General features: G+C 53.2%; 2 protein-coding genes across 8 annotated transcripts in view; both read left to right on the top strand.

Annotated features, from left to right (window-relative positions):
* akap6 (A kinase (PRKA) anchor protein 6) overlaps positions 1–7,647 on the top strand; it is a gene marked incomplete at its 5' end in the record, with an annotated part of 74,955 nt that extends 67,308 nt beyond the window's left edge. Inside the window, 4 exons of the mRNA XM_029832733.1 lie at positions 137–2,722; positions 2,862–3,489; positions 4,865–4,927; positions 6,147–7,647. Of these exons, the coding sequence (XP_029688593.1) occupies positions 137–2,722; positions 2,862–3,489; positions 4,865–4,927; positions 6,147–6,205 (3,336 nt within the window). The remainder of the gene's footprint in view (positions 1–136; positions 2,723–2,861; positions 3,490–4,864; positions 4,928–6,146) is intronic.
* Positions 7,648–13,824: 6,177 nt separating this feature from the next.
* The window catches only part of npas3 (neuronal PAS domain protein 3), a 96,676-nt gene continuing 85,040 nt past the window's right edge, over positions 13,825–25,460 (top strand). For 5 of the 7 annotated variants that reach the window (XR_003887638.1, XR_003887637.1, XR_003887636.1 and 2 more), the window contains exon 1: positions 13,825–14,617. Coding sequence is in view for 4 of the 7 variants with exons in the window: in XM_029833014.1 (XP_029688874.1) it covers positions 14,418–14,617 (200 nt within the window). In the remaining 3 variants the exon portion in view is untranslated. Of the gene's footprint in view, positions 14,618–15,791; positions 16,481–25,460 lie in introns of those variants that run through there. The other 2 variants (XM_029833015.1, XM_029833016.1) reach the window with 2 other exon arrangements.

Here is a 25,460-nt window from a genome sequence, read left to right as displayed (position 1 = left end):
CGCAGATCCACGTGTGGCGCCGCGGTTTCAGGAGCGTCTCAAAGTTCTGGAACTCTGACCCATAGCTCAGTAATTGGACCTCAGGTTTCAGGTCTTAACTGCTGTTGAGCTTCTCTTTCTCTGCTTTTCCCTGCAGGTTCCGGGGAACTTTCTAGAGCCGGGGCTGGTGGACCTCCACAAGATGAGCCCGATCCCTGCAGGTCCAGTGGCGCATCTGCAGGACGACTCCTGGGAGTGGGATGAGACGGACATGACCATCACTGAGGTGGAACCGCAGGAGGTTCCCGACCTGATGCACAACCTCCCCTCAGAACCATCAGCACAGCCTGAGGAGGCGGCCGGCTCCACATTAGAGGCTCATTCCGGGTCAGATCCGATGGCCCGGAATCCTCCTTCGAAGAACGTCCTCCAGGTGTACAGCCTCCACTCTGTGGAGTTGTACCGGCAGCCTCCTCTGGCTGAAGGTTCCTCCCTGTGGCACAAATCAGACAAGCAGAAGCAGCACCTTCTCCTGAAGAGCATGAGCAAAGATTCCTCATTTTCCTCCTTCGAATCCCTCCCGGACCTCCTGGGAGGCTCGTCGGACTGCCGGGGGGACGGGAACCTTCGATTGTGCGACGGCGAGAGGAAAGGAAGCGGCCAGTCGGCGAGCAGCCAGCGGTCGGAGAGCGAGAGCGGGATCGTCAGCGACACTGGAGACACGGAGACCACCGCGACCAATAAGGAGAACAACGGGAGCCCCGACGAAGACATGTCCAAGCACAGAAAGGTCAGGAGTGAGGAGAAGATGAAGGAGAAAGTGTGGAGGAGGGATGAAAGGAGGAGGCACAGGAGGGGGGGAGGGGCAGCTGCTGAACTCTTCATCAACGGGCGAGGGACCTTCGAGTCTCCCTCCGATTACGACCTGGGAGGTGACCAGTTTAGGGCCTCCAGTCCACTCATGTCTCAGGCCTCCTCCTTGGAGTCCATTCTGGCCCCGGGTGAGGAGCTGTTTCCCTCCAAAGACTTGCTGCATCGGAGCGCCTCCCTGGAGAGCTGCCTGCTGCTCCCGCGAAGCTCCGATGGAGACACAGAAGCTGGTCTGGGGGAACAAGGAGATGGTGATCCAGGAAGGCAGAGTAAAAATGAAAGTGCTGAAGCAGAGTGTTCCTCTGGGGAGCTTAGTCGAAGAACTCTAGATCTCCTGAAACGCCTGGAGAACATCCAGACACCGCTGGCGACCACAATGACCCGTAGCGTTTCTGACATGACTCTCCAGAGCACCTCCACCCGGCGCAACCGTCTCCCACCCTCCCCTTCTCTTGGTGGTTCTTCGCTTAGAAGGATTCCTGGTTCCTCTCGGAAGGAACCACCCCGTGTGATTCAGGAGAGCTCAGCCTCGGCGTCTCTGGTGGAGCTGAGCAGCGCTGACGACTCATCTGTGGGCTCGGACCGCTTCACAGTCCCCAGAAATCAACATCTGGTGGTGCCCAACGCAGGCGGCAACGGCAACTTCGTCTCCTACAGGAAGCCCTGCCAGGGCAGCAGAAGAGGGGGGGTGGACGAGGCAGACGCAGCGAGCGTGAGCCTCCTGGTCAACGTCTCCTCCACCTGCACGGATGAAGACGAGGACGACAGTGACCTGCTCTCCTCCTCCACCCTCACGCTCACAGAGGAGGAGCTCGGGCTTCAGGAGGACGAAGAGGAGGGGATAAGCAGTTCTTCCTCTGGAAACGAGGAAGAGGAGGAGATGGAAGGGTCCTACGTCCTGGGGCTGGACTACCTGAAGACGGAGCTGCAGAGTTTTATCCGATCTCCTCATGTCTCCTCCTCAAAACCAGACAGCAGTCTGCGGGACGAGCTGCAGTGCGGCGCCAGTCTCTCCTCCACCTCCTCCACTCAAAGATCTGACCAGCAGCCTTTTCTGCACGCCTCAGTGGCTCCAGCCACAAAATCCAACACGGAACACCGCAACAAGCTGGCCAAGAACCACACGGAGAACCCAAAGAACCACAGCAACGTGGCCAGAAGCTACATCAGCCGCTTCGTGGACGATGTGGAGAACGGGAACGTGGAGCAGAGCGGTTTCAAACGCAAGGACGAGGACGACGAGCTCCTCCGAGAGGAGTCCAGCGTGTTCACCAAGAAAGGAGAAGTGGTCCGGGAGGAGTCATACGTGTTCCCCAGAACCGGGGAGCTTCCTGCAGATGTTCACAGCTGCGTCTCCAAACCGGAGTCGCAGGTGCTCCGCCCCTTTATCCACAGACGGTCTTCCTCCCTGGTGGGACAGCTGAAGGGGGAGTTGCCCTGTCACAGCTCCTCCCTTCCCACGCCTCCTTCTCTCTCACCCATGGAGGACCACAGATCCCATGATGCTTTGCAGAAGAACGGCCCATTGGCTTCAGGACGGAAGGCCATCACCATCCAGGAGAAGTTCAAGTTCTCCTCTTTTGTGCTGGAGGAGACAAAGAGGGAGGTGAGGGAGGTGGGGTCGTCTCTTCCTCCCAAGAAGCGCCACAGCTCTCACCCGTCCTGCTGTAGCCACCTGCCCCCGCCCTCGCCCCTGCAGCCCCCCAGCGTGGGGGAGGGAAAGAAGGAGGACGTGCACAACTTTGTGATGGAGATCATCGACATGACCTCAACCGCGCTGAGGACCAAAGGAGGTCAGACGGAAGAACCCAACCAGGATGGAAGAGCGGCCCCGGACCAGGCTCCTGCACCCCTCACGCAGATCCGAGACAAGGTACCGATTTCAGATTAGCAGCTAGAAGTGGGCGGAGCCACCGCAGTTAAAGAGAATCCAATATGATTAAGGAGGCAACAATTTTCACCTCCTCGGCTTGAATGTTCTCCACACCTTCTTCTTCTCTGCCTCCTCTCAGGTCCTGGAACACTCCCACCGACCTCTCCACCTCCGGAAGGGCGACTTCTACTCCTACCTGTCTCTCTCCTCTCATGACAGCGACTGCGGCGAGGTCACTCAGTGTTCGGAGGACAAGAGTTCTACGCCGACGCCGTACAGCATCCCCGTGTACGCCACGCCCACCCAGGGCCTCCACAGCCCCAACCCGGAGACCTTCACTAGCGCCAGACGTCAGACGACGGCCTCAAGAACGGCTCGCCACCCGGAGTCCCCCGGGAACCCCGACGGTCCGCCTTTGAGCCCGGAGGTCCGAGACGAGGAGACCCTGTTCCCCGCCTGCACGGAGGAGGTCTACCTGGGCCCGCCGCTCTGCTACAGCGTGTCTCTCACCAAGAAACCGCGGCGTCTTTTAACGGAGAAAGACTCGTCTCAGGCCTCTCACGGTCCAGACGCCAGGTCCAGATCGGATCCAGAGCGTCCCTGGTCTGAGGGGACGCCGTCCAGCCCAGACGTTAGTCCCCGTCCCCCAGCGCCGCTGCAGGACTCCTCCCTCCCGTCCACCTCCGTGTCCTCAGACTGCAGCTCTCTCCGGGGGGCACCTGACACCCCCTCCGCCATCTTCAATGACGCTGCGGCAGAGCGGCGAGGTGAGGACCCGTACCTCCTGTGTGATGTCGCTGAGAGTGTCAGCACGCCGTGAGAGGAGAGGCGCCGTAATGAGGGTCCTTCTTATCTTAATCCCCGGGCGCGTGTTACCCTGATAGACTCGTCCACCGCCGCCGAATGTTCGCCACATACTAAAGCGCTTGAATCCAATATGGGCGCCGTAATGACCAAGATAAGTGTTTGCGGCTCGGCTACAAATCCCTCAAAAGAGCCGCTCGCCACCGCCACGCACATTAATCCCAAAATTAACCGTTCGCCGATGAGAGAGGCAGATAGGGAGGAGGAGCAGGGGGCGAGGCGTAGGGGCGGCGGCGGGGGGAGGAGCGGCGCCGGGGCAGGTTAGTGTTCCAGGAAACAGCCTGATCCGCTATCTGCAGGTATTAGCCTGAGCCCTCGGCGGCTCCGAACACCACCAGCCCATTTGTGCTGATGTGGAACCTCCTCCACTCCTCCTCCTCCTCCTCCCTCTGTCTTTTGCTCCTTTTTTGTTACATTTACTGGAATCAACAGGATAATTGTGGTATTTTACCACAGCGCAACCCCCCCCCCCCCCCTGTTTTCCTCTTTCCTCGGGTGTTAATGGAAGGGAGGATTTGCAGACTTGTCACTTTTTTAGTGAAAAGGTTAAGGTCCAGAGAACAACATCAGCATAATTAAAGCAGTCAGATTTCATTAGGATTCATCGGTGAGGATCGTTCAATTCACTTCAACGTTAAATTAGCATGTTTGTGCTCTTTTCACAATTTTCTATTTCTTTATGCAAATGAGCTCTGGCAGTTTTTGAAGCTTCCTGCAGCCTCACTGGCCGACCTGTTTATCTCCGCCACAGAAGAACACGGCTCAGCCGTAGAGGCGCTTCCCGATCCACGCGCGTGCTAACGGACACGTGCAATAAAAAAAGAAAAATCGGCGTTTACGGAGCCAAAACTGTCTCCTGAAGAGTCGATATCTGCTCCTGTAACACTTCAAATGAAAGAACACAGTTAATCTGCTGACCACGAGCTGCGGGCTAGCCGCTAGCTAGCCGCTAGCAGTTAATAACACATGTTTAGCATCTTTATGAACCTATTTTAGATACATTAGAAGAACATTTGTAGGAGGGGGGGCTTTCAAGGGCACTCAGTCATGTAAGAGGTGGGGGGAGGGTCGTTTCCTTCCCGATGCTGATGTTAATGGAAGCTCGTCATCGGAGAGAAAAGAAGCTGATTAGAAAACAAACACCGTTCAGCCTGATAACAGTTTTCATTTATTCTCCTCTTGTTTGTCGAAAGAAGAAAGTGGAACATGATTTTCTCATCATGAGGATCAACAGTTTCTTCTTCTCCTTCTCCCTCTTTTAATTTCTGTTCCCCTCAGGTGAGCAGCAGGAGGAGGCGGAGCCTAACAGCAACAAGACCGCCCACTTCAAGCACAGGCAGAGTGAGCTTGTTTACTGTTTGTTGTTTATTTATTGAGACGTGAAGTCGCGTTTTCATCGTTTTTGTAGTTTTAAATTTCAAATGAAATCTGGAGCCTGCAAAACAAAAGCCATCACTGACACGATCTGTGCACGGCCCTGTGGCTACCTCCAGGGCTCAGCAAACCCCACTGCCCCACACACACGCACGCACACACACACGCACACACACACACACACACGGCCCTGAGGGCAGGGCATGAGAGTCCAGGTAGATGCTCTGACAGCCCAACAGCTGCAGGTTAGAAAGACATGTTCATACACACACACACACACACACACACACACACACACAGAGGACAGACCTGTATATACACTTATGCTGAGTGTACAAACTCACACGAGAACACACAGACTTACACACAGACTCATCCTGGTGATGTGTACAGCTGGTCCTGACCCCCATGGCGTGCCCCAGTCCATCCCACCTGTTCAGTCCCCTTCCAGCAGACACACACACACACACACACACACACACACAGGTGCAATTAAAGCAATCGCAAATGCGGCTCATGATGCGTTCTGTGACCCAGACTGCAGAGGGTCTGTGTGTGTGTGTGTGTGTGTGTGTGTGTGTGTGTGTGTGTGTGTGTGTGTAACATCACCGAATCATGTTTGAGAAATTTCACTGAAGCAGAAAACAACAACGAGTGTTTGATTCATGCAGGAGTGTAAATATTAAATCTGACAGAAATTAGCTGTAATATTAACGACATCACTCCTAAATTGACCCTCGCAGGTCTTCAAACATCACCTGTTGGTGAGGTGGGGGGGGGGGGTTAAAATGGACTCCCGTTACCATAGCAACAAAACTTTAAAGATTGAAGGATGTTGTCACATGAAAAGAGAAAAGAACAGGGGGAGGACCAAAATCTACAAAATGTGTTTTTCAACTCCTTTCTCTTCCCCCATCCCTCCCACCGTCCCTCCCTCCCTCCCTCCACCATCCCTCCCTCCGTCCCTCCTCCCTCCCTCCCTCCCTCCACCATCCCTCCCTTCCACCGTCCCTCCCCCATCCCTCCGTCCCTCCCTCCCCCATCCCTCCGTCCCTCTGTCCCTCCATCCCTCCCTCCCCTCCCTCCCCCATCCCTCCGTCCCTCTGTCCCTCCATCCCTCCACCATCCCTCCATCCCTCCCTCCCTCCCTCCATCCCTCCCCCCCTCCCTCCCTGTGTCCATACAGAGACGACCTGTTGTGGGATCAGGAGCCTCCAGGATGCATCTCTGAGGGGCCTCAGCTGATTGGTCCTCTGTCCTTGGCTTCGTCCCTCTGGCTGCTCCCTCCTCCTCCTCTCCTCTTCCTCTTCCTCTTCCTCCTCTTCCTCCTCCTCTTCCTCGCCTTTCACGCCTTCCTGCTGAAACAAATGGTCACCAGGCGGGACGGAGCGCCCTGGCAGCAGTCTCAGGGCCGCCGCCGTTCCCACTGATTTATTTGTCTGAGTGTGATTTCAGGGTCGCAGCTGAAGAGTTTGGATCTGATCCATCCATGTTGCTGATGAAGTGTTTTAGTTCTGTAGTGTGTTTATTATTGGATCTGTGGAACCAGCAGCAGCACCTGGGCCGGGTCGGACCGCTCAGACTGCCTGGCTCCCAATTCAGAATCAGGATCATTCCAGATGTTTTCCACAACACAAAGGTCACATTTCCAACCAGTAAAGGTGTAAATACATGAATACACCCGGTAAACACCCCCCACCGGTCAGGAGCGCCACAGGAACGGTGTGTGTATGTGGGGGGGGGGGGGGGGGGGGGGGGCACATAACGAGGGCGAGAAGGAAGTCGTGATAGAAAGACTCAAAAGAAGGTTGTATTAAAGGTGGAATCCCAGATGTATGAGCAGGATGTGTTAGCGTAGCGTAGCGTAGCGGGATGGTGTCCTCAGGTGGATCACAGGAGCAGCCAGATGATGGAGGGACACCACCACGCGCCCCCCCACCCCCCCCCCACCCCACGTGGTTACAGGTTTGTCTGAAGCAGGAGCCCCCCCCCCCCCCGAGTGGAGGCAAATCTCAGTTTTAAATCCTCGCCTCTTTTCCGGGGTGTTTGGTCCAGCTGTAGGTGGCGCTGCTCACACCCCTCTTTAATCACACACACACCCCGTTCGCTACCCTCGGACATGACTCTGGGCGTATCCATGGAAACGCGGTTGTTGGGGGAGTGACCTGTCGGTGTGGAGTCAAAGTGTGCGACTCTTCCGAGGGAAGATGGCGCCGCCGATCAACCTATATTTAATCAATGTTGTTTGCATTAGCAAAGACGTCAGAACGCAGCGACGAGGCCCTTTGATCTATGCAACACCACCACAGCTGCTGTGACGGTGTTCAGGTGCGACGACTGTTGCTCTGCCGGGTGGACGTTCGGCTCTGCTCTCTCTAGGGGTGTGTTTTTTTATTTGGGGACTGTTGTAGAGGCGTTAGCGCCACGCTAAGGGTTGCTAGCGGGGGTGAGTGTGACCCCGGGACTCTCATGTGTGCCTTGCTCTGCTGTTGCTACTTTTGTGTGACTTGGAACCGCAGCGTCTCCGGCTGTTGGACGACAGGCGGCGAGTTGAGGTGTAGATCCGAAGAAGCGGGAATGTTTGTGTCTGTGACCTTCACGTAGATCATCTTTGTTAGTAAACGCTTGACTGCATGGTTCCTGTCCACCACCGTCAAAACTAATAAACTCGACTGATTGTGAGAAAACTCTTCTTCTCTTCTCGTTATTGTCGGCGAAACGTCCGAGTGACGGACGGGAAACGTCCATCAGATCAAAGCCCAGCTGGAATCACGCCGGTGATGGCGCCCGATCTCCGCTGGGTCCAACAGAACCCGTCAGAAGGTTCAGCTGCCACAGAAGCGACCTCGCCGTTCACCACGGCTCAGAGGTCACGACCTTTGGTGCTGTAACCGGGCCTGGAAGCTTGAGAAGGTCCAGAACCTCCTCCAGAACCTCACTGGTCCCCAGCCGTCCGTCTCTGATCTTCCTCCATCAGGTCGTCCTGCTGGAGCAGCGAGCAGCTCTGATTGGTTCTGATGATCCACGCGCTCGGGTTTCATCAGGGCGAGGTCGCCTCGCCAGGCAGGGCGGCGCCGCAGGTGACGGGAGACGGAGGGATGATGAGGAGGACGGGTGGTTTAACCCTCCGCTGATTACCGACGATTAAAGTCAAGACGTTTGAATCTGAAGCGGCCGCCACACGTCCTCGCCGCCATGTCGCTGGGGGGGGGGGGGGCGGTCGTCCTCGGGAGACCAGGAACCGACCGAAGCTACAGATGTTAGCAGCTGTCCATGGAGCGACGTCGTCAGCGGAGGCGGCGGCGCCGTGCTCTCCGGGCCTCGGGCTCCCGTTGGCGCTCCGCCGCCGCCGCCGCCGCCGCCGCCTCACGCACGGTGACGCTTCCTTCTGTCTTTGAGGGGGAAGCAGAGCGAAGCTGTCAGAGGATTAAAAGATGGAGGTTCGCCGCCACAAAACACACTTCACATTAAAGCAAATTGCTTCCTGCGATTGTTGATGGTCTCTCGTGGCGGCGCCGCCCTCCGCCGCCGCCGTGATGCTGATTGTGGCTGAAGGGCCTTCAGATGACTGATAAGCATTGATGAATGAAAATGGAAATGCTTCTCAGCATTTTGTCTTCAAAAGCAAATCAAATATGGGGGGGGGGGGGGTGTTTGCCTTTCGCAATTAGGCAGAAATGTTCTTTTTTCTGTGGTCAGAAAAATGGAAACGGCTTTTAAGGTCGTAAAGGTCGAGCGCATCCGAGCGTGGTGGCTCTGCAATTACTCTTCAGGCGGCGGCCTGATGGGGGGGGGGGGGGGGGGGGGGCGACCGTGCGTCCGGGGTCAAATTAACGAGACGGCCCGCTCGCTGTTGAAAAGATCACATGTGATTACGCCGCATCAAACAGACGGAGCCTCAAATGATCCTCGTCCTGCCGGGGAGTCGCAGGAACGCCGTCAAACGCTGGGGGGGCGGGGCTCCCGGGGGGGCGGGGCTCCCCCCTCGCCATGAACACAACAAAAGTCCCCCATCAGCACGAAGTTGGAGACAAACAACGCATCAGGTCACATCAGGTCGGCTCGCCCCCCCCCCCCCCCCCCCTCACCTGTTCAAACTGTCCGTGGCAGCAGGAACGCCGCCGCCGCCGCCGCCGCCAGCACGTGTGTGTCTGAGCGAGACGGAATCCCATCAGGTGGGAGCCTCCGTGTTATTAATGTTCTTCAGGACACAAACGTCTGAATGAAAACAGGGCGGACTCATTTTGTCCTGCTGATGAGCAGCAAGCGTCCCTTCATCATCATCATCATCATCACTGTCCTCATCATCACCGTCCTCATCATCATCATCATCATCTTAATCATCATCATCACCGTCCTCATCATCACCATCATCATCTTAATCATCATCATCACTGCCCTCATCATCATCATCACGTCCTCATCATCACCGTCCTCATCATCACCATCATCATCTTCATCATCATCAGCGTCCTCATTATCATCACCATCACCGTCCTCATCATCATCACCGTCATCATCATTATCATCATCACCATCCTCATCATCATCTTCATCATCATCACCGTCCTCATCATCATCACCGTTCACCGTCCTCCTCATCATCATCATCACCGTCCTCATCATCATCATCACTGTCCTCATCATCATCACCGTCCTCATCATCATCATCGTCATCACCGTCCTCATCATCACCATCCTCATCATCATCTTCATCATCATCACCGTCCTCAGCATCATCAACATCGTCCTCCTCAGCATCATCATCATCATTACCGTCATCATCATCACCGTCCTCATCATCATCTTCATCATCATCACCGTCCTCATCATCATCATCATCGTCCTCCTCATCATCATCGTCATCACCGTCCTCATCATCACCATCATCTTCATCATCATCACCGTCCTCATCATCATCTTCATCATCATCACCGTCCTCATCTTCATCTTCATCATCATCACCGTCCTCAGCATCATCATCATCATCGGCTCCATTATCTTCTGAGAGGAGACCAGCAAATGGAGGCTTAGAGTGAAAACAAGCTGCCCCCACATTATGGGATGGCTGCGATACACAGAACTCATCAAAGGTTTGTTCGTTTCCATCGGACGGACGGATCGATGCATCGGATCGATGGATCTGATCAGGAGGCGCAGCAGCCTCCTTTATTCTGGAATCTGAAGTTCCTGATTCAGAATTCTGCCTCGATCAGAAAAAAATCACTTAAACTGGAAAGATGGAATCAGCTGATTTCTCCAAACTGATCAGAATCCAAACGTCTCCTTCGAGATTTGAGGTGAACACTTTGGAACTCTGAAGTGGAATAAACGCATTGAATCGGTCCTGAATTAAAATCACCAATAAAACGTTTTCACCTCCAGAGTCAGAAGGTTTCGGTTCCTCCGAAGTCAGCTGATGCTGCTGGTTCGGATCTACACGTCGAAGGTTCGATTCTCCACCGTAATCAATGACGGCTCAGGGACGGGTGCCTGGAAGGGTCAAAGCAGACTCTGATGAAGGAGGTAAGGCTCCAGCTGAGGGCGAGGGGCAGAGTTACGATTAGGAGTTTGATTATTTCATTAGTTTTACATTCAAGTCATTTGAATCAACTGAATAAAAGTTCAGAGCTGGTTTTAGCTCAAGACTGTTAGCGATCATTAGCATACACGAAGAGAGTGTGTGTGTGTGTGTGTGTGTGTGTGTGTGAGAGAGATAAAATGTTGTGTGTATTATTATCAATCATTAGCATGTGGAGGTGTAGATGAGAAGGCTTCAAAACGCTCCATCTTTAATTCCTCGTAGCAGTTAATTCATCATCGGAGCGGCAGCGTCGGCGCGTCCGCGGGCGTTTACGACTAATATTTCAGCTCCCATTACGCCGGCGGTGCAGAGAGCCGGGCCTCCGGTTTGACCTTTGACCCCGGCAGGAGGAATCGCAGCCTGACCTCATCCATCACAGCCAGAAAGGGGAAATATTAGGAGGCCACATTATCGGGGAGATTAGAGCGTCGAGAGCTTCAGATGGCGCCGTGGGCGACCGTCACCGTCCGTCCGTCCGTCTCTGAACGCACTTCCTGTCCAGAGAGAAGCCGAACGGCCTCAAAGGCCGCAACTTTTCAGATGAACGCTCACGTTTTTGGAGGTGAGGACCTGCGGTTCAGTGTCAGTGCAGCACGCGTCAGCTGCCCACCAATTAATTTGCACACAGCTAGCATTAGCATTGTCGTGCTACATTCGGCTAACCTAGCAGCTAGCGTTCAGTCTGAGTCCAATTCGGGTTAAAATCCTGAATCTATGAAAAGATGCTAGAGGGAGAAACAGTCGGGTTCTGGTGGAGCACAGCTGTGTGTGTGTGTGTGTGTGTGTGTGTGTGTGTGTGTGTGTGTGTGTGTGTGTGTGTGTGTGCGCATGTGTGTTTGACTGTATTAGTGAGCTGTGACCAGGTAAAACGCAACAGACAGAATCAGGACAGTAAACCTGCTGTTGTCCCTCAGGACAAAACACACACACACACACACACGTACAATCATCCAAACACGTGCACGCTCGCAAAGGCAACACAGAGCAGATGCAGATTTCAAACGAGGCATATTGTGCACACGGACATTGAGTCAGTGGTCATGCGGTCACCGAGAGAACTCTCTCTCACACACACACACCTACACACACACACACACTCAGTGCTCTGTGGTAATTCTATAAGGGGGTCCAGCATGTCTCCCCTGAAAGCTGCAGTCCAATTCATTTGATTTCATTACAGAGACACACGGAGGTAAAGTGTAGCTGCGGCGCTGCGTTTCATTACGAGCTGCTGCTTAGAGCTGCGATCCAATTTAAGGAGCAGGCGGCCGAGCAGCAGCAGCGCGCTTTTATTGCTATTTAATCAGCTCAATTGGGACGTTTTATTAGTGCGAGTCTTTGTTTTCAGAGGACAGACGAGAGCTGCAGGTTATTAGAGGCTCTCGCAGCGAGGCTCCGGGTCCCAGCGGGGGTCCAGGGGGGGAGGCGGGGGTCCAGAGGAGGATGAAATATTGAAAATGTGTCCTGAGTGACTCAATGAGGAGGCGGCAGGAGAGAAGCGCTGTTCAGCAGCAGAGCTGTGGGTTTGATTCCCTGGGCTGGAAATGACAGGATACAGATGGACGCTGCAGAGAGGCCACGCCCACCTTCCTGTCTGTCATACAGCAACAGGAAGGTGGGCATAGGAATAGGAGGGGCCACTGTGAAGAGGGAGGAGTGATTGTTAGGAGGGAGGAGTCATCGAGGACTGGGAGGGGCCACTGTGAAGAGGGAGGAGTGGTTGTTAGGAGGGAGGAGTCATCGAGGACTGGGAGGGGCCACTGTGAAGAGGGAGGGGTGATTGTTAGGAGGGTGGAGTCATCGAGGACTGGGAGGGGCCACTGTGAAGAGGGAGGGGTGATTGTTAGGAGGGTGGAGTCATCGAGGACTGGGAGGGGCCACTGTGAAGAGGGAGGGGTGATTGTTAGGAGGGTGGAGTCATCGAGGACTGGGAGGGGCCACTGTGAAGAGGGAGGAGTGATGTTAGGAGGGAGGAGTCATCAAGGACTGGGAGGGGCCACTGTGAAGAGGGAGGAGTGATTGATGGGAGGGAGGAGTCATCAGCTGAGTTTTATCTGGTATTTTCATACATGTGAGAGCATCTCAGCAGCTCGCTGGTTCTACAGGATTTGAGGGGGCGTGGCTTGTGAAGCGTTAACCTTCAGCCACAGAACGGTGAGTGTTGCTAGCTTTAATTTGACCCACAGCCCCTCAACAGTTGATGTGCGATGATTCTCGTAGCGCCGCGCTAAAGTGTCGATGGCACCAGTAGAAACATCGTATTCTGAAAATTAACATTGCTCATTTTTAAAAAGTAGCACAATTTAACTTTAGTCCATCATTTTCACCTTCTCAGGCATGAAATGTTAGCAGGTATTCCTCATGCTAGGCTATCGTGCATGCTAGCTCTGCAAGGCGTTCAAAGAGGTGAGATGATTCAGTCAAATCCAGGAACATTCTGAAGTGGATTATTGTGACATTCTGGAGGAATAAAAGTGAAGAACGTTGGACTATTTTTAGCAGCAGCGTTCATTAAAGCTGCGTTTAACTGATGCTAATATTCTTTTTGGCTTCGGTGGAGAACCAGACGTTCCTGATTGCTCCTGTTGGAACACAGCCACACCCGGTCTGCTTCGTCATCGCAGTTCCTCATCAACATCTGAGCCATCCTGCTCCACATATCTGCCTCTTCATCATCATCATCATCCTCTTGGAACGTCTGTGCCTGGTTTTATCCAGAGTGGTTCTGAGGACGTGGATTCCGGGCGTGAGTTCTTGGAACTTCTGCACAGATTAGATGGTTCCTGTTGTTCTTCACAGTCCTTCTCACAGACCTGGGGAAGCTTTGCTCTGGTGACCTTTGGTCCATTTCTGCCACCTCTTTATCCTCAGGTCCAACAGGCACATTTCTGTGGACCTGAACCACGTGAAGAACCTTTCAGATGAAACCAGAAACTTTTCAAGGTTTTTTTTTTTTTTTTTTTTTTTTTAAAAAGCAAAACTTATTTATTGTTAGCGATCATCAAAGCTGACATCATCCATCACCTTCGTGTGGATCTTAAAGAAAACCAAAAGCGAGACGTCGCTGCTCTTTAAAGGTTCTGTTTTCAGTAAAACGGAACCTTTATTGTCCCGAATAAAAGTCCAGTTTACAGTTGCTGCTCATCTGCAGAAAAAAGAGAGAATAAACGTTCCTCTCTCCTCTATCCCTCCATTCCTCTCTCTCTCTCGGCCTATCTCTCTCCCCCTCTCTTACTCTCACACACACACACGGAGGACAGCGCACACACACACACGTGCGCGCTCACACGCGCGCGCTCGCCGACATACCGACACACACTCTGCTGCTGCTGGATCACTGGATCACTGGATCAATGTCATCGCTGCGCAGGTGCTGCTGAGAGCCCGACACCAGAGCCGAGCAGCGACCGTCTCCGCCCCGCCGGCAGAGCGCGCAGAGCCGGGCAGAGGTTCACCGATGGGGAGCGGGAGAGTCCGGAGCTCCAGCGCCGGGAGGCGAGAGCGCAGACGCCGCTGCACGGTCGACTCTCACCGGTGAAGTCCTCACCTCAGCCCCGCTGCTCCGGAGACCCCGGGACCATGATCCGGGTTTGTGGGGGGGTTAACGCTGAAGGTTGAAGACCAGCAGAGAAGAAAGTATGAAAGAGGCAGTTTCCTCTCACTGATCCCGCTCATCAGTTGATCAACTATTGGTGATCCCGATCCGCGCGGCGAGTTCTGCTCACACCAGAGGAGGAAAAAGGCGAAAGAAGCGAAAATACATTGAGACTTTTAAAGAAACTCCAGCGGAGCGGGCTTCCCAGGGCTCCCAGTGAGCCGCCCGGTGGAGGGAGAACCAGAACACGGCTGCGCATTGGAGACGCTCCGGAGACCATGATCAGGATCTTCCCGGACTTCAGCGTCCAGGTGACGGCTTCGGCGGGCGGCGGACCCGGTGTTGGGGGCTCGGGGGGTGGCGGCGTAGGCAGCAGCATGGTGACGGGACCCCCGGTGGGTCGGGTGCCGGTGCCTGTTCCCGGAGCAACGAACGGGACCCCGCAGAGCGTCCAGGGGATCGGCGGCTACCCGCAAAGGTACCTGTGGAGTCGATCTGTTCCAGCGGTGCCTCCCGCGGGGTTCCGGAGCAGATCGACCCCTCTTTCATTCTAAATCCGCTCATTATCAAACTTTTCTGCATGTGGGCATTTTTACCTCCGTCAGCTGGATCACAAATGATCCCAAAACGAATCCAACTGCAGACAACTTCACTTTTTTCTGTCTTTTCTTCCGTTTTCACACCTTCAATCCAACAATTTTAAAAGTTTAGTCTGGAAATATGGTAAAGAGTCGGGGGAGGAAAAAAAGTGTTGTCGGATTTACTGAAATGTTCTTTAATCTCTCTCACGCACGCCCTCTGTCTCTCACACGCACGCGGTTTCTGTGTTTCCGCGCCCAGATCTACAGGTCCGTGTTGGGATCCTCTTCTTCTCGGGCCTCCAAAGCAGCAAAAGCACACGCGCTTTCCAACATGGACCTTTGCTGGCGCGCGTCCAGACGGGTTCTGATCACGCACACTCACGCACATCTGTGAGCTGAGGCGTTGACCCATCGGCGCGCGCTCACTAATCAGCAATCTTTAAAATCACCTTCAGGCTGACGTCATTCGGCGATGACACTCTGTGCACTTTCCATCACTCCACTCACAAAAACACGTGTTGACGCCGTGTCCGTGCGCGTCACTGCGCGTGCGTTAACTGCAACCCCTCGGCTGGACGTGCGCCCCCCCCACAATGGCTTGTTTGTGTGGAGAATACCCAGCATGCCTTTGACCTTGACGGGTCACCGGGACAGAGGCGGCGGCGGCGGCGGCGGAGTTTAATCACTGATGTCGGAACCAAAGTGGCCGCAAAAGCAACAGAACTAAAGTCCGAACCTGCGGACGCGCGTCGTCACGTGACTCAAAGAATTCAGAAATATTTGCTTCATCAATAGAGACATTTGGCTTTTACTGAGGCATGGCTGGCAGGTGTATGTGCGCGTGCGTGTGTGTGTGTGTGTGTGTGGGGGGGGGGGGGGGGTTGTTGATTTGTTTGTGGGAAGTGGTGGTTAAGGAGGGGGGAGGATCAGGATGTTCCTTTTATTTTCGGTGTGATGGTTAAAATTGGAAAACAGCCCCGCGGAGCGACCTGTAATACAGGAGGAGAGAATTGCATAAAACACACACACACACACTCACGCCGTCTCACGCACACACACGAGCACGAGTCCAACTGCATCTGAGCGGCGTTGTCGCGCCGGGCTGGAGAAAATCCCTAAATGTTGTGTGTGTTTTTTCTGTCAGCAGCCGGCGGAGGAACCTGCTCCGGCAGACCTCACGGACTGTGACCGCACAGCCACGCTCGGCCGCGGGGATGCTACCGCAGCTCTAGACGCTGCGGCGGCAGCGACAATGTAAAGATTTGACGTCCCTCTTTGCCTTTTTCCCCCCTCCCTCCTCCTCCGGAACGCGTTCTTCCGTGGTGCCGAACCCGAGAGACAGGCAGTCGGAGAGGAAGAGAGCAGCGGGATCTGGAGCTTCCTCCGCGGGTTCCCCCTCCTCTCACGCCGCTCGGCAGGCTTCTGCTGCAGCCCGCAGTTCGCCTCCGCCGCCCGTTGTTTGCACGCTGCTGAGCGGCGGGGGAGAGAGACAAGCACCAGACGCACGCACGTATACTACACACTGACGCGTTCACACAGCAAACACACACACACACACACACGGACATGGCTTTGTCTTAACACACGGACCATGACGCATTGCTGTCAGGGCGCAGCGCAACGCCGCGGCTCCGCGTCGCGATAGAGCCGCGTCGAGGAAAGCGGCGGAAGGAGAGCAGAAAGTAAGAAATCAAATATTGTTGCAGGAAGATGGCGCCCACCAAGCCCAGCATCCAGCAGGACCCGACGCGGAGAGAACGGTAACGGGGCACACTCATCGTCCTCCTCCTCCTCGCTGCATGTTTACAGGCGGCGCGGCAAGCGGCAGCCTGGCGGGCTGGAGCGGCTGCTCCGCGGGGTTTATTCTGGAGCTGTGCGTGGAGCTGTGCGTGGAGCTGTGCCTGCGTGTGTGCGTGTGTCTGTGCAGGTAACAGGTCTCTTGTCTTCACTTCTGACCGCGTCTGCCTTCACCTGCCCGCGTAGGGATAGACGCATGCACGTGCCTGTGCACGCGCGGGTTGTAGGAAGCCATGAATCGCAGGCTAAGGTGTGCGAGGGTCGAACGACACCGGCGGCGGGGAGTGCGCGTGGGCGTGCGTGCTTGCGGTGTGGCATTCACAGGAAGTTTTATTGTGGCGAGAAGCACAGATTCACCTGTGCAGGTCAAAGAGCACATGACCTTAAAGCTGGTCACTGTGGATGAGGATCAGCTGCCTGGTCCGGTCCGGTCCGGTCCGGTCCGGTCCCGTTGGACAGGTGCGCTCTGGTTCTTACCTGTTGATGACCTTTCTCACGTTCCAACATCAGTAAATGTTCTGGATTCTTCGACTGAGCAGCGGCAGCGATGTTCTCACCTGTTGACCTGCTGCAGGTTCACCGGTTCCGATGGTCCAGCAGCGTTGGTTCTGTTGCTTCACCTGTTGGTACCGGCAGCAGCTGATGGCTTTGATCTTGTAGTTCTGCTTTTTCAGCTTCTCCCCGGCGGACAGATTTCCTGCTCTGATTTGACTTCGGAACATCAGGACACCTCAGTCGGTTCTGTGCAACACCTGTTCAGCGGACTGTTTGTAGATCAGAACAGAACTGGACCGTGTGTGGAACAGAGACGGTGTTCTGGTGTGGTCACTGCTGAGATCCAGTAACATTTGTATGAGGGAGAACTTGACGGAGTTCCTGGTCTGGACTTGAGAACCTTCCTGATTCCCGCTAAAACAGGTGAACGAGCAAACAGGATCGGTTCTGGTTCAGGTGGAAGCTCCTCTGGTGGTTCCTGCGGCACCAGTCAAAGTTCTGTTTGTCTCCACCGCACCAGAGCCGGTGCCGGGTCGGCAGCGAGCAGCTGGAGATTTGAATACGCGTCTTGTGGTTGAGCGGGGTCAAAGGTCAACGCAGGAGAACTTACCTGGCTTCACCTCTGCTGGGCGACGAGTCCACAGCTGGTCCTGGAGCACAGGAGGAACCTTGTTTGTCCACTCGTGATCCGTTTGGTCCTGGTTCTGTCATATTTACAACCTAGACATGGATCTTCGTTCGCATGTCAGAAGATCCCAGGTGATCAGATTTGGCATCGCAGACGTGAGAATTGTCCAGCAGGTGGCGCTCTTTTTTGGATCCTCAGCTGACGGATGCTTCATTCATCAGGAACCTTTGACAGAACTGTTAGCAAACATGGAGGTGATCAGGGGCAGGTTCTTCCTGGGCAGGGCGCTGCTTTTACGTGATGAAATCTGGAGGATTTCACGCTTAGATTAAATGTATTTTATTGCACAAGCCGTAAAATCTGCCTGGAAAAGGTCAGTTGGAGGTACCAGAAGGTCAAACCTCTGTGGCTCGTCGTGGCTAATTCAGCTTTAGACGGAACCTCCTGACGTGACCGACTGTGCGTGGCCTGTTGAGCAACGCTGATGCTACACGTTAGCTTGTTTCACGCAGCGAAATCTGCCCCCAGTAAATCGCTATAAGCCGTCTTAATCCTTTTTCAGGAATCTGTTAGCTTCTGGCAGCTCAGTCTGACGCCACCACAGTAGCATCATTAACAAAATAACCCTCCCACAAACACGCACACACACGTGCACACATGTAGCGTGTGTGAAATTGTGTACATTTGTAGCCTGTGTGGTCACGCGACTGGACTTTCCTCAGGTCCGACTTGGTTCCGGTAGTCGATCCTTCTGCAGAAACCTCCCATTGTCCTTGAATGCACCATCAACACGAGACTCCCGGTCTCGTAACGCCAGTAACGTCGTTACTCCTCGCCGTTTATGGCGTTCAAACAGGCGATTAAATATTTTATCGTGATGAATTTTCTCTCTGCAGCCTTTTTTTCACATCGCTTCATTTTCTGCCTGCCAGCAGACAAATCACTCACAATTTTTGTCAGTAATTCATTAATTTCCCTCTTCTCCTCCCTCCCAATGCTAAATTCTCCCAATCATTTCTCCTCTGCTCATCCCTCCATCTGCTCCCCTCCCCCCCGGCAGCCAGCAGCAGCGATGGCGGCGGCGGCGGCGGCGTGCATCGCTGCTAACGGCTGTCAGGCAGCGGTGGCGTTTCAGTTGAGCTGCTGTTTGTGGATCTATTTCTGGGGGCATTTCAGCAGCGATAGTCATCTGGAGGAGACAAAATTAATTTCCAGGTAGAGAGAGGGGGGAGGGGGGGAGACGGGGGAGGGGGGAGGGGGGGAGGGGGAGGGCAGACTTCATAGTCGAGTGCTCCCACTATCAGTAGCACGACTGGAGAGGAGGCTGATGGAGGGATGGTGGATGGAGGGAGGACGAGTTCTGATGTTTTGGCCACTAAGTTTTACGGTGTGTTTATGTCACATGACATCGCCCCCTGCTGGCCCCCGCCGCAGCGTGACAACCACTCATCTTACTGATGAAGTGTGTGTGTGTGTGTGTGTGTGTGTGTGTGAGATGGTTTATTATCATGACCAGCAGCAGCTTTCATCCCAATAACTTGTGACATTATCTTCTTTTTTTTTTAAAAAAAAATACTTTTATTTTGTGATCTTTTAGGGAACATTGATTAAAATATTTAATCTTTCAGGAAATGAGATGATCTGTGACATGAACTATAAAATAAAAATCTTTAATCATTTTTAGATGACTTAACGGTGAATTATATAATAATCTTTACTTTGTTGGATTAGATGGGTTTTATAAGAATTTAATAGATATGATCGGATCATTTGTAAACATAGAAATGATCTTAGATCAAAAACACTACATTTGTTTTTTAATGTTTTCACTTTTTTTTAGAAAAAAAAGTTCCTGTTTAATTTAAAAACCAGTTTAAAATGATGGTAATTATATTGGAGTGTTTCAATGTATGATTATTTGGGTTTTTCTCTAATCAGTCATGAAATTATTAGCAGTGTTTTTAATTAAAATAAAAATGTGTTAAATTGGCACATTTACGACCAAATGAAGGAGAGACAGAAACAGTTGCTGGAAACTTACTGACGTTCTGGTCTCCGCCTCCATCCCTGTAGCCCCTCCTCCCAGTAGCCCCTCCTCCCAGTAGCTCCTCTTCCCATAGCCCCTCCTCCCAGTAGCTCCTCCTCCCATAGCCCCTCCTGCCATAGCACCTCCCCTGTAGCCCCTCCTCTGTAGCCACTCCCCTGTAGCCCCTCCTCTGTAGCCACTCCCCTGTAGCCACGCCCTCGCGGCTCCTCCCACCGAGCAGAATAATGCCCTGCCTCGGAGGTCGTCGCCGGGAACGACGCCACACTTTTCGGTGTTCCAGTTGTCGGGAAACAAGATGGCTGCACGTAGGAAAGCTGTGGTCCCACTTGACTTCCTTAGCCCTGTTAGCCCCGTTAGCTCCGTTAGCCCCGTTAGACCCGTTAGCATGGGCTATGTTGCCGTTTTACATATACGACTTATTCTGTGCGGCCAAGACGAGTCAGAAACAGAACATTACTGGATCTTCTGATCTGGTCACTCCTGGCAGAAGCCGTCTGTTAGCATCAGCTCGGGTTCTGAGGATCCTCCGACTTCCTCAGGAAGGAATCCGACATCCGGGTTGAAACATCGGAATTCCGCTGCCCTGGGCTAAAGATGGGAATAAAGGAGCTTGTTTGGACGTGGCTCCTTTGACAGTTTGGATGTATTGAAACGTCCGCGGCTCCACTTCCTGATTCCCTCTGTGATTCCGGCTGATTGGTTTTATCTGGACACGCGTGTAAACACGGTTATCAGACAGAGAAGAAGAAAAACAGACCTCTGATGTGTCTCGCTGAAAATTGCTTCTCTTTTCAAAGTGAATTTACATTTGTCTTTGGAAGAAAATGCATCGAAAACATCTGCGGGCTCGGCGGCGGCGCTTTGTGCGTCGTTACCAAATAACAATGTGTAAATTTCCCGCTCGCCGCCCAGACAAATGCTTTTTTCTTGGACGGAGAAACGTATGAAAATGTAAATGACGCCGCGCTCGGCCGGAGCGTTTTCCGGGTGCAGGAAAGCAGCACAAACATGTCGTTAACAGTGTTTTCTCGATAGCTCACAGGAACAAACATCGTTCCCGGTCGTGATCCTCGGCTTCCTCCCAGCTCTTCTTCTCTGTCCACGGACCGCGGCGTCGCTCCGGAGTGTTTCAGCAACGCTGAGGCTGATACGGATCTTAGATGTTTCTCGGGATGCGGACTGGTCAGTACCGACGTTCCTGAGCTGTTTCCCCACACTCGTACTTGCTCCGCCCCTTTTAGCACACGCGCGTCAGACGTGACCTGTGTGGACAGCTAGGTATCCCATAATGCAGTTCGCCTCGGCCAGCGACAGCAGCAGCAACGTCCTGGTGGGTCCTCCAGGATTGTCATGATGGTCGGTCTACGACGTCATCGTTTCCGTTACCGTCGGTTACCGGGGGATCAACTCAGTCGAACCAGAGCAACACGACCGTTGACGGTAGCATCTGTCCCCCAACACACCTGTCGATCGGGACTCCTCCCTCCCTCCCCCTTCTCCTCCTCTTCCTCTTTCTCCTCCTCTTCATCCTCCCCCCTTCCTCCTCCTCTTCCTCCCCCTCTTCCTCCTCCTCCTTTTATCCTTCTCTCCCCCCTCTTCCTCCTCCTCTTCCTCCCCCCTCTTCCTCCTCCTCTTCATAGCCCCTTCATCCTCCTCTTCCTCCCCCCTTCCTCCCCCTCTTCCTCCCCCTTCCTCCCCCTCTTCCTCCCCCTCTTCCTCCCCCCTTCATCCCCCTCTTCATCCTCCCTTCATCCCCCCTTCATCCTCCTCTTCATCCTCTCTTAATCAGCTCAATCATGCTGACGGCGTACTTTAACTACCTGTCCTTGAAAACACACACTCCTGTTACACGCAGTGGTTAAACACACACACACACACACACACACACCCCTCCCTCATGCCTATCTCACCCTTGCTCAGGTGTTTGTTAGATGGAAGGATGAATCAAAGGATGCACTTAGCTGTTAGCTTAGCTCTGTTAGCTGTAGCCAGCGGCAGTTTTGTTGTTGTCGGATGTTCTCTGACGTTCTCCTCACTGCTGCCGATGGAGGAATGTTGGTATCAATACCTGAATTGATTCCAGGCTCCAGGTGACGGCCCCTCCTCCCCCACCTCCCCCTCCTCCCCTCTCATTACCTCCCTCGTCTCCTCTCTGCTCCTGCTGGGGTCACCTGTTTTGCCCCTGGAGGAAAGAAAGAGACCTGTGGGTGAAATGATCATTGATTATTCTGTGGTAGATGGAGAGAGGGTGAGAGGAGGGTGAGGGGGGGTGTGGGGGGGGGGGGGCACCTCAGTCAGAACAATAAATGATGCATTTGAGAAAACACAGCTTCCTCCCTGCTAACCTGAGCGCTCCAAGTAGAGATAAATCCGCCGCTGAAAGTAGTCCCTCGCTGATGCGGCCCCTTAATACTGATCGGGAAACGGTCTTTAAGGGCTTTGTTTTTATTTTCTTCTCTTCCTTAACAACTGTTATTGTGCCCATAACCTGAAAATGATGGACTATTTTTGTTCTTTTCTGTTCAGAACCAGATGCCAGATGTGTTAGAACACCTCAAATGAACTCTTTAAATGTGAAAATTGTGTTTGTCCTCAGAAATCCGTCAGGTTTGTAGTTGACTTCAGTTATCAGGAAATCCCTGTGGGTGTGTGTGTGTGTGTGTGTGTGTGTGTGTGTGTGTGTGGGTGGGTGTGTGTCGCTCAGCAGGACATCACACACACTCTGTCTCTTTTCTCTCTCTCTCTCTCACACACACACTCTCTCCCCTCAATCATTAGCGCATCACTGTGATCGTACTCGCGCCTCTGAATTTTAATAACGTTCTTTTTTGTCCCGAAGTCCTGACCTTTGAACTTTGATGGTTTTGTAGCCGTTATAGAAGCTCCAGGACATCAGGGGGCTGTGCTGCTTTGATGTTGACTCTTTCATCTGTCCCCCCATCCTGGTTCTGGGTCACAGCGGAGCTCCACCCTGACCTCGCTGACTCCGCCTCGTTTTCAGCTTTCGCCCGTTTGTTTCTGCGTTTAAAGATGAAAGTTGTCGGCTGCGGCGCGACCACAGCCTGTAGCTAACCGTCGCTATAACAGGCTGTAAACAACAGGCTGTAAACAACAGGCTGTAAACAACAGGCTGTAAACAGCTGACCGATTCTGCCGGACAGGTTTACGTGTTCATAGGAAGATGACATGTTGTTTCCACGCGTTAGCCTGAAACCCTCGCGGCTACGTAGCATTAGCTAAGTGAGATAAACCGTCCTCCCACCCTCCACCCATCACACAGCCACAGGGACGCAGGTGAGACACACCTGAGGACAGGACAACGACCTGCTTTGGTCCTTTGCTGCCTGGACGTGCGCTGACTTGTCCAGTCACTTTAGGAAGTGTTGCTGCCACAAGGGGATTTATCTAATCAATATCTCTGATCGATCCTACGAGACCGTCGATCTTATGGATCCCAGCGGCAGCTGATCTGGCCTCAGGTCAGCGGTTGGACTTTAGCGTCACACGGTGGCGAGGACGGACGCAACCAGACGGATCTGATGTGTGAGGGATCACGGGATCACCTGATCAGGTGGTGATGATGATGTCAGGGTCCGTGGGCGTGGTCTGATCATCACTGATGTTCTACTGAGGCGTCAGGCCAGGTGTAGCCAGGGTTCAGGTCGTCATGGCAGCCATGTTCACGTTCACTGTGGTCAGGAGATCGCTCTAAAACTCCGCCCCTTTTTCAGATTACAGCGCAAAAAGAAGCACTTCTTTTAACCTTGCTAAGCAGCGGTCTGTCCGTCCATCTGTCCCTCCCTCCGTCCATCTGTCCCTCCGTCCATCTGTCCCTCCCTCCGTCCATCTGTCCCTCCCTCCGTCCATCTGTCCCTCCCTCCCCCAGCAGCACAAGTGTTCCTGCGTTCTGTCCAAATTAAAGGAGGATTCCATTAATTTCTCAGCTCTTCCAGGTTAATTTGCATTTCTATCTCACAGCTTAGCCGACGCTCGTTAAAAACAGAAATGCTGAAAAAGTTTTTTTCTTCATCTCTTCCCTCTCTCTCCCTCCCTCTCTCCCTCCCTCTCTCTCTCCTCCCTCTCTCTCCCTCTCTCTCCTTCCCTCTCTCTCTCCCCCTCTCTCTCTCCCTCCCTCTCTCTCCCCCCTCTCTCTCCTTCCCTCTCCCCCTCTCTCTCCCTCCCTCTCTCTCCCCCTCTCTCTCGCCCCCTCTCTCCCCCCTTCTCTCTCCCTCTCTCTCTCTGTGACACACACTCAGGCACACACCTATGCATCCTTCCACACCTTCCACCTTGTTGTCTCCCTGTCTGTGAGGTGTGTGTGTGCGTGCGTGCGTGTGCATGTGTGTGTGTGTGTGTGTGTTAATTGGAGTGTGAGGTCCATGACAGCTATCAGCAGCTCATTCAGACATTAATGAGAATGATAGCAGCTTTACTGACTGTTCCACACTCTGACCAAACTCATTAACACCAGCTCACATTTAAATACACCTCCTCTCCTCCACCTCCTCTCTTCTGTCCATCCTGCTGCTTCAGTTCTTCACCTTTTCTCACAGATTCTTCTTCTTCTTCTTCCTGATTCTTTCCTGACATTTAAGAAAAATGAAAAAACAAAAATCCTGTTCCAATCCAAAATTGTCAATCTCTGTTTTTGTTTCTCTATTTTTCACTTTAATATTCAAACATTCACCTTAAAAACAAGGGCGATGGAGGGGTCAAAGGTCACGGCGTTCACCTGTAAGGCGTTTACACTGTTGACAGATTCAATTAGAGTTTCCCTCTGACTCCGCCCCCTCGCCAGCAGGGGCTCGGCACAAATAATCCAGCGCTTTTCACATAAAACGCTCACATGAAGTAGTCGTCAAATGAGATGTAAGAAGGTTGAAGCGGATCTCGACTCCGCCGTGTAATCCGCCGCTCACATGACTTCAAAGCGGCGGCGAGGAGGAGCGGCGGCCTCCTCCTGTTTAGCATATCAAGGCTGCAGCGGGAGGAAGAGGAGGACGGCGCCGCTGCCTCAGAGGCTGCCGCTAAAGAGCGCCGTCGCCTCGCCTAAGTTGCAACATCGTAGGAGGAGGGCAACTGATGGAGTTTCACTCCTCTTCTCCTCCTCCTCCGCCGCTCCACTCGTCCCTCCGGGTCGTCGCTGTCGTTCGCCGCTCGTTTGTTCCCGTCCGGAACTCGTCAGACGATCCGATGATGTGCGACAGCTCGGCTGTGACGAGGAGTTGCTCTGGAATATCGTCACAAGGAAAGGAAAGGAAAGGAAAGGAAAGGAAAGGAAAGGAAAGGAAAGGAAAGGAAAGGAAAAGAAAGGAAAGGAGAGGAGAGGAAAGGAAAGAAGAGGAAAGGAAAGGAAAGGAAAGGAAAGGAAAGGAAAGGAAAGGAAAGGAAAGGAAAAGGAAAGGAAAGGAAAGAAGAGGAAAGGAAAGAAAAAGGATGGAGAGAATCTGATCAGCGTCTGGTCAATTTTTAATTCTTAATAACTTATTGAAACAGTCTGTGGTGTCTGCGATCAATACTGCTGCTCAGAGAGAGAGTGTGTGTTGAGTCCTGTTGAACTTCTCAAAGTTTACTCTTTTTCACACACGCACACACATACACACGCGCACACACACACACACGCGCGCACACACGCACACAGTGTGCTGAATTAAATGTAAAACTATATGTTCCTTCAGCCAGATGACAAATAATGTGTGATGATCATCTTAGCTTTGATACCAGCAACAGGCCCTGACAACACACACACACACGCACACACACACATGCGCAC

This window comes from Takifugu rubripes, chromosome 2 (genome assembly GCF_901000725.2).
Source record: "Takifugu rubripes chromosome 2, fTakRub1.2, whole genome shotgun sequence".
NCBI classification, from domain to species: Eukaryota; Metazoa; Chordata; class Actinopteri; order Tetraodontiformes; family Tetraodontidae; genus Takifugu; species Takifugu rubripes.
Note: the sequence above shows the minus strand (reverse complement) of the source record. Positions and strands in the feature narration are given on the sequence as shown.